The 9,553-nt window shown below is 35.3% G+C and overlaps 1 protein-coding gene across 1 annotated transcript in view; it reads left to right on the forward strand.

The window, feature by feature from the left end:
- Positions 1 to 9,284, forward strand: part of LOC104167271 (mitochondrial 2-oxodicarboxylate carrier-like) — a gene marked incomplete at both ends in the record, with an annotated part of 46,618 nt that extends 37,334 nt beyond the window's left edge. The window contains 3 exons of the mRNA XM_009707480.1: positions 973 to 1,039; positions 7,459 to 7,518; positions 9,177 to 9,284. Coding sequence (XP_009705782.1) covers positions 973 to 1,039; positions 7,459 to 7,518; positions 9,177 to 9,284 — 235 coding nt within the window. The remainder of the gene's footprint in view (positions 1 to 972; positions 1,040 to 7,458; positions 7,519 to 9,176) is intronic.
- Positions 9,285 to 9,553: the final 269 nt, after the last annotated feature.

Here is a 9,553-nt window from a genome sequence, read left to right on the forward strand (position 1 = left end):
CATTAGATGCCTTTCTGAACCGTCTTCATGCACTAACTAGGTTAATGTGGAGACCTAGCAGGCAAGAACTACATCTACTTTTACCTCACCTGAGGATTTTGAGAGCTACCTGTCATTTAAAGCCAGTGTTATGTGTCTACATTGGCCTTGTAAGCAGAGCTCAAGTGGCCTGTAAATGCCATGTGTGCATGTAAGTGTCTATATATATATATACACATATATATATATATATGAAATTTAGGTAATGCAAAGCAAAGCACTACAACAAGTGGATCTTTCGCTTCAGACCAGCTCCAAAAGTCAGCAGGTATTGTAAAGTCCTTAGGTATTTATGGAGCCAGGCAAGAGAGGGGCAAAGACCTCAATAAGTACAGTGGCCAGGCATTGCCCAAATGTTTTTTCCAAGATTATGTAGGTACATTCTGTTATGGCTCTGTGAACAGCTAACTTGTATTAAAACTAACTTGTCAAAAAAAAAACTTCATCTATTTTGAGGCATCATAATTAAAACTAAACTTTAAAAGATGTCTTAACTAGTGTCTGAAGATGAGCATGCAGGTTTTTTGCATGCAACTTGCTGAAGTCACCTTTTTTTCCAAATCTGTATTTTGTTACTTCAGTTTTTAATATTATCATTGCTATGTCAAGGAAATTAAAACTATGAAATAATGCTTCCTCTTCCTTGTCAAAACAGTTCTTTGTCCTTTAAATACAATTTCTTGTCTAGTCAGAAAAAAATGACCGAATTTTTACTTATACATTGTTGATTTTTTTATATCATCTCACCATCATATAATAGAATTGGTAGCACATTAGTTACTTAGCAAGTAAGCAGAGAGTGTTGTTATTTGTCTGTATGCTTGGAAGTGCTGAAAGGTTAGTTGCTTTACTCAAAAGTGAAAATAGAATTGGCAGTATGGTAATGATATATTGTTTATCTGTACAAAAATAATTTCTTTTGTTCTTCAATAGATTGCTTGGCTTCTACAAAGGAATATTTCCTCCTATCTTGGCTGAGACACCCAAAAGGGCGGTGAAGGTAAAAACCCCATACTTCCTCCTTTAAAAATATGAGTAGGGACAGTGGCAGATGTAAAACATTTTATTTCTCCCCCACTGATTGACATTAGAATCTTAAACTTATTTGGCATATTAATCCTCTAATTTTTACTAGGAGGAAACTTTCCTGTTGATAGCACAATAAAAACTGTGCTTGATTAAGAAGCATAAGATAAGGGTCTTAAATGCTAGGCTATTTTTCACCTGTATATATAAAGTTACAGGGGGGGGAAAATTACAATTAGTTTATATAATAAAAAACAATAAAATACTTTAAAGGATATTTTAGCCTCATAATTACTTCTGGTTTAGACATGTTGTTTTACTGAAAATGCCTAGCAACTTGCAAAACGACTAATAGCTTAATAAATTAACACAAGAAGCCACTAAAGAAACCACTCCTAATAAGTACTTACTCAGTAACTTGAAGCAGTATATCTGTAGGTTTGAAGTGCTGCCCAGAGTTTTCTTGTACTCCAAAGAGCACTCTACACCATACTCTCACTTTTTTACAGATTGAACACAGTAACGGGTACAACCCTTCATCATGCAAAGAACATTTTACTCCAGCTCTCTTATAGTTGAAATAGACATTAGTCTATCAAAGTGTATTTGCTGCCAAATGTTGATCTGATTTTCTTTTATTATCCTTTATGTTGATTTGTAAAGCATTATTTTATTAGCATTCCTAAGCAAAATACATCAATATATCGATTTTTTGCAGTCAAGTCATGCAACCTTTTTAATTAAAACCTAGTAATTAAGCACCTCATCTTAAAGTTCTAAATCTGTCAAAGCATCCGTTGTGTTACAAGCAAATGTTTCTTTGTCTTTTACTTCAAAACTTTGAAGTTTCCTATAGTTGCACCAAATGTGTCTAAAAGCAGTTATTAAGCAATGTCTTGATTTTCCTTTCTTTCTTTTCCTGTTTCTTTCTAAAAGGCTGCATATGATTCTGCTTCTTAGTCTGCAATTAATCATTCACATTCCAATTCCTTTACAGAGGAATAATATTTGTATAAAGTGACAGGATGTGACCTTGTAACAGAATCCTAAAGGAGTTCTGTTAATGTCATCTTCTTGTTTGCATTGGCATTTTAGATGCAAACGACATATGTCACCTATCTCAAAATTACTTAATAAAACTAAGAAAACTAAAGTTCTCTTTAATAGCAAAGTGGCACTAGAGCATAGATGGGTGATATTTAGAAGATTCCTAATAACTCGTTTTCTTCAGACTGTGATTTCTTCTGTCTCTCCATTTCATTTTATTTGAAACAGGTCAGAGTCAATCTGATCATGCTTTTTAGATTCCAGCATATATTTAGTTAAAATACAAACTCAAGTTTGAGTTCTCTTCTACCAACCTCAGTCATTCAAAAATCTTGAGTCACTTTCTCTTATTCAAATTTATTAAGTTGGCCTAAACCCCACAATATTCAATATAATTATAGAACCATAGAAAGATTTAAGTGGAATCTCTGCAGGTCATCTGTGAGCTTCTTGCTCAAAGCAGGGCTGCCCTCATGGTTAGATCAGATTGCTCGGATGCCTTGTCTAGATGAGTTCTGAAAATATTCAAGGATGGAGACTGCAGCCTCTCTGTGCTCCTACTCCAGTGCTTAATTGCTTTCACTGTGAATAATTTTGCCTTATATCCAATCCAAATTCCCCTGTTGCAACTTTTGCCTATTGCCTCTCATGCTTCTGTTGTGGACCTCTGAGAAAGTCTGACTTTGTCTTCTGTATAACCTTTAGATGGTGGAAGACAAGAATTAGATCCCCTTAACCTTCTGATTTTCAGGCTAAACAGACTTAGTTCTCTCAACCTTTTCTTGTACATCGTAAGCTCACAGCTCCTTAAATGTCTTACTGGTGCTCCCTTAGTGGGATGCTTTCTACCTAATTCCTGGGCATTTCCGTGAAAGCTCAGTAGTGTTTCTGCAACCATGAGAACCAGATCTAAATGCGAAGCATATTTTTTAATTAAATCATTACATTCTTTAATTCTTTACACTGTTCCATTAAATTTTATGCTGCTCCTAGTACACCAGGAGGACTTTAAGTTACCTTGAGACATCAGCTATATTCTACATTAGAAGAATTCAGTGACAGAATAGGGAAGGACAGTAATGTCCTTGTAAGAACCTGGATACTGAAACAATTCAATGTGAGATGTTATATGCCAGCACAATTTCTAACTTCCAAAGTAGAGTTTGTACTCATGCTTTGACTTGAAGAGAATCCACTCAAATTTCCACTAACTTTATTTGGATATGACTCCAACAGAAAAGTCACTGCTTCCTTTGGCTCACTCCATTTTTTATTCTTCTAATAGTTTTCCTCATTTTAACAGGCCCCAAGATATCCCTTGTCCACTGCCAAAATGACTAGTGAGATTTAGAGGAAGACTATGTGCTTGCCTATGGTTTTGAGACTTAAGAAAACACAAAAGGTAGAGAGGCAATTTCTAGGTTCCAGCAGCCTTGGTTTGTGTTCGTAATGAACTTTTTTAAAAACTAGTTATAGTTTCGTTTATATCTCATAAAAGCGTATAGAGAATGGACAAGGGAGATTTTGTACCAAGAGGAAACGTACTTGTGCTACTGGAATATTGTGTTTATCTGGTGTGGGTATTTGCAAATAAAAATAAAGCTACTAAAAAGAAGTTTTTTAGCCCCAGTTATTCAGCTAAATGTTGAAGATACAGCTTCACTTTTAGTGAACTACATTCTTGTGTCTGTCTTGCTATTTCTTGTTTTTCCTCTCTCTTTATTTCCCTTCTAAAAAGAAAGCTGGTATTTCTGGAAGACAAAAAGTCAAAGTTTATAACTTTATGTTAGATTGAACTTGGAGGAAAGAAGTGATGATGCCAGTACAATGGTTAACAGATGAACTTTTGGGGCAAATTTATATTGTTCATGTGTTCTCAGACATCTTGTTTCAAGCATATATTTTTACCTTAGAGTTATTGAGACATCTGGTAAGTACTTTGGCTATTTTCTGTGTAACTTGAATTAAAGTGTATCTTTGCCAGATGGACGATATTGGTTATTATATACACAAAAGCATGTTTTAAATACATTTATTCTGAGATTTTTTTTGTGCAAAGCTGTTAACTTAATACAACTGTAGAGAAAAAGACAAATTATGCTGTGTTTTTAAAAACATTTTGGGTGGACATATATTATATAAATCCATATGATGTAGCTAGATACTTTTTTGGCAAAATTATATGTATACTAGCCACTCTAGTACACCCAGCAACAATTATATTGAGTTTTATTGCTGTTGATTTGTTTTCTTTTAAAAATGATATATAGTTACTATTAAGTAGTTATTTTATTTATGACTCTAGGAAGCTATTGACTTTTAAGGTAACATTTTTTAAGACCAAAAAAATTGCTAGGTAATGTATTTCTGCCTTTATTACAACCATTTTACAGATCTGTAACACTATGGAAAACATTAAGGAATGCCAGAAATTCCATTAAAGGTTAGGAGGATAACAATGAGTAGAAAGATGCTGGAAAGAGAATAAAGCAAACTTTATCACAATAAGAAATTAATTTAGTTCAGTGAAGGAACTCACCCACCCACAACTGACACTTTCTCAGAGACTTCCTTTTACCTATAAAGTGTCTTCAGTTATCCAAAAAGATAGACCTACAGTCTAAGTAACACTTCCATCTTTTCTGATTGTTTGCAAGGCCAGTACAATAATTTTAAACATATTTGCAGGATGTTTGCAAGATTAGTGTTTAGAGGGCAGTTAAAATCTGACGCCCTATTCTAGGACCTTTTCTGCAAAATGAGATAATAATCCCTACTGAGGATAAAAAAAAGTATCTATCCACTGGCCAGAGTATCAGTCCTTCAGTTTTCAGAATTAACATGCTAATTTTGCACTACACATTCATATTCCCTCCTGCTTTAAATGTGCTGGCATTATTAACACATTAACACCTGGTCGTCTGATGGTTTTGGTGTGATTCTAGTGACTTTTCATTTGAAGCAGGTCTTGATTGAAAAATGTTATTGACTTTGCCATAGGCAGGGTTCTAAACAAGTTAAAATGACAATGTGGTGTTTATTACGCGTGTTCCTGTACACGTGGTTTATGGAAAAGCTGTTTTATTCTGATAGGTCTGTGGTAACTGAGCCCCGAGGGACTGAACTTGTCTTCTTTGGCTGAGACCCAGCACAGGTCACCCAGTCTTTCTGTTTTATCTGAAAAACTGTATTCCCTTATGTTTCTTACAATTCCCATATCTCCATTGACCTCATTTCCCATTGCCTTCCTCTTGTGGTGAGACAGTTTGATTGTCACATGCATGGGTGGGTGCTATGTGGAGAGATCACAGCCTCGTGTGTGGGAGCGAAACGCACAGCAAAAAGACACACATCAGAGGATCCCACCTTCATTTGAATCAGCTTGCTCTAAACTAATCAAGTGTTACAGGTCAGCTTTGGAAAGTAGCCAGGAAAGTCAGAGCTTCTAGTTATTTACTTTTGCTGTACATGGATGTGAGAGCTCTTGCTCTATTACATATCCACCTGCACTGATGCAGTCTTGGAGAAGCTGTGACAGGTTTTTGTTGTTCAGTCCCATAATACTGGACGTGCTGTGTAAAAGCCACTTTCCTTTTGCATCCAAAGTTGTGAATACTTCTTGGACAGATTACAGGACTCACAACTAATGAGCTGTAGTTATGGGCCTTGTGTTGTTCCATGTCTGAAAAGTATGTGGAATAATACCTCCAATATCTTTGGTTTTACCTGGAATTCAGATGTCTGCTCTTTATAACCCACAAGATTTTCTGCTGTCCTCATTCCTCATGCTAGAAGATCATTTTCGCTACCCTCAGAACTGTCTTATGTGACATCAACCTAAGTGCTTTTTCAGTGGCTACAGCAACATATTTGCAGAATATGAATTTGAAACAATATGGGGTTTAGGGAGATTTGCTGTACACAGAAGAACTGGACTAGAAAGGTTCACTTAGATCAGCAAGTCTAGTCCCCTGCTGTTCTATAATCTCCTTCATAAACTTATCAAACCCTTACAAGTCATTAAGATTTTCTTCCATTATTCTTAGTGGAAGACTGTTTCAGGTCTTGTAAGAAAGCTTCATCAGATCTTGAGCCACATCCTATTTATGAGTAGTTTTTACTTTTATACCCAATTACTTTATGTTAGATATCTCTCCTTTCCTTGTTTCTCATTCTTTTGCAGCCTCTCTTTTGCTAGACTAAATAAGGCAAGCATTTGTTCTCCTTCAGTTTTCATTCTTAAAATAATCTTTAAATTCTCTTATGATCCTGGTAACCCTGTTTGAATATGCTGTAGACTGAGTTAATCTTTTTTGAACAAAGGTCGCCAGGATTGTGTACTGTATTTCAGAGGGCATCTTACCAATAATTTGTAAAATATCACAAATACTCTTTCTTTAGAGTATACCTTGATGGATGCATCTTAGACCTTGTGTCTACAGACAAGGAAATAGGCAGTGAAAATCTGTCTGCTTCTTACTGACTTCAGTGCAGTCAGGGTTATTCTCAGCACTCTAACTCTAAATCCGTTAATTTATTCTGCTTTGATTTTTAGATTTCACAAAAGGTATTCTGAAAATTAATGGATTTGGGTGGTAAGAAATGTTAGGTAGCAAAGTGAACCATTTATAAATGGTTGTCTTTCTCCATCTTGGGGCAGGTGAAACTGAGCTTCTAGTTTCTTTCTTGAAGTTCAAACAGCTTTCAAAACTTATCCTCTAAAGAATTGCAGATGCTCAGAACTTCTGAACACCACTGACTGAAAGCAGACAATTGGGTGAACTGTTTATTTGCAAAGACCAAAAACTAAAAGAAATGTGTCTGTTGACAATAAAAGATTATAAAAATCTAGAGACTTTCCATCTTCAAAATCTGCAATTACATCTCCCTGAAGAGAAGTAGACTAGTATCTGAGAAATGTGAAAGTGATTGCAGTATATTATATTAAAGATGTGAGGGTGATTTCCTGGGCGAAATTATAGTATCTGCTGCTACGTTTATACCAGTATATGAAAATTCAATGCTAGAGGAAAAGTTTATAGATTAAAACCACAAACTGTGTATTGTAAGAAAACTCTACTTAAAACATTACTTTAATTGCACTTACGCTGCTATTATGCATGATACACTGATAAAATAAATTCTGAAGCCTAATTGTCTACTATTGCATATCTAACACTGCTACAGAGAATGTGAAACAAAAGTGGCTTATGTTTATTTTGCAGAACTGCACATAGCTACTCAGGATACAAGGTAGTGAAGTTCCATTGTAGTTTGGTTTTACTAATTTGCATAAGTAACACGTAATTTTTTTCAACACAATTTCAGTTTAACTTTTATTTACAGTTTTTCACCTTTGAACAATACAAGAAGCTACTAGGATATGCATCATTACCACCAGGACTGGTATGTATGGATACAGAACTTCATGTTCTAATTTCATATGTGTATATTGAACTGTCCCATCGTTTCCTCCCATAGAAGGAACCCAAAATTGAAAGGGTCAGTTCAACCAACAGTTTTTCAGCACAGACTTGTCTCTTGAAAACATTGATAACAGAATTTATTAAAATGATAGTTACGTTAATTTTTATATCAAATGTCTTCAAAATAATTCCCTGCAATGTCATAACATTTGTTAACATGGATAGCAGCAGTCACCATGGAAGAGTCTGTATGCAGCTTGTCATTCTTCATTCTTGCAAAATAACAAAAAAAAAATTAAACTTTGTCAATATTTATTTATTCATGTGATAGAGACTAGTTTGATAACTCAACCTCAAAGTGCTGTTCTGCAAGGCACAGTGCAACTGTAACAAAAAGACAGACCTCTTATCTTACTCTAAAGACTTTATAATAGAAACATAAAGTATTGATAAGAAACTTCTACCTCCTTGGAAGTCAATGGCAAAACTGTCTTATACATCAGTGGAGGTAGGATTTCATCTCAAGAACATAACTGTTTTAAAAAACAAAATACAGGACATGCATGTACATGAAAATGTTTTAATGCTAAGATGTAGCTTGCATGTGTTATCTGCATTCTCATATATATGTATTAATTCTGCTGTTGTACCATTTGGAATAAAATCTTTTTATAAGAATTACTGCTTTCTGTGGTGTAAGAAACAGTAAATAACTATTTTTCACAATAATGGCATCATAACTGTAGGAAACAATTGATATTTTTATGGTTACACTGTAAAGGCTTTGGTTATTTCAGGTCTCTTTCAAACAGTATTGCTTCCATTTACATCTGCCTTCCATTGCAGTAAGTGAGTGGTCATGGAATCATACTCACCAGTTTAAAGCAAGTGTCCTCTTCCTCTTAATTGTTCCACTGACTCTATAGTTGTTTACAGTATCTCCTATATTATCTTGTATTTTTCAACAGGCTCTTCTCATCCTTAGATGTAAATAGAGAGGCTGATATTTGTCCTCTAGTAAGCGGAAAGAACAGAGTTAAATATTCCGTGGTACACCACCACTTTTTGGGGAGGAAGATATGCTGGAAACTTGTAAACATGCAATAGCTGACCAAAAGCTGCTCTGATTCATATAGCAGATGCAGCAACTATGAGACATCCCTGACATTTTTGGTGCAGTATTGTTGCCATAGAGGCATTTCTGCCCCTAAGATAGCCGTAGTAGCGAGGGAAAAAAGACTGAGAGATTTTCTGGTCTAAGCCAGGCAGAATGCTTCTAGGTACCTCAACAGGTCTCATATCAAGACAATATTTATTGTTACAAGAGAGATGCATACATTAGCACCATCTTCCTGCTGGCTTCAGTCTCATGGTTGATGATGAAAGGGATAGGTTATGTTCCTATTTGATATTGGAAAAGTAGATTTGTTGGTATCTATTTGTTGGAATGAGGTTTATGGCTATTGCCATATTGTCTTCATGAACTGCCAGCATCTAATCATGGGCTAAAGTTGTTTAGTAATAGAATACTGCTGTATTACAGTAATCCTGCAGTTTGCATTGCGTCATTCTGTTTCATAATCTGATGTGTGTGAAATTTTACTCCTTAATTTTTAACTTTAATTTTAACTTTCCTAGACATTTGCAGTTGCTGGCTTGGGATCTGGGTTGACAGAGGCAGTTGTGGTTAACCCTTTTGAAGTAGTAAAGGTTACCTTACAGACAAATCGGAATGCCTTCACAGAGGTATGAGAGTTGCTCCGTTCTTCTTTTTCTGCTTTATTAGGCATAATGCACTTCAAAGTTCATATTTAGAGCAGTATATGTCTAATATATTAGGTTGATGCAAATGATTTTCCCACAAGCTTAACAGAAATGGAAAAAGAGGGAAGAGACTCAATAGACGATGCCTTCAGATATAGAGAGATGCATACAGTATTGTCAGAGGTGTCAACATCTCCATTGTAAATATTCTGTGCCTGAAGTGCACCCTCATCCCTCCAGAGTAGCCAGCA

This window comes from Cariama cristata, unplaced genomic scaffold (assembly GCF_000690535.1).
Source record: "Cariama cristata isolate BGI_N322 unplaced genomic scaffold, ASM69053v1 scaffold11269, whole genome shotgun sequence".
NCBI lineage: Eukaryota > Metazoa > Chordata > Aves > Cariamiformes > Cariamidae > Cariama > Cariama cristata.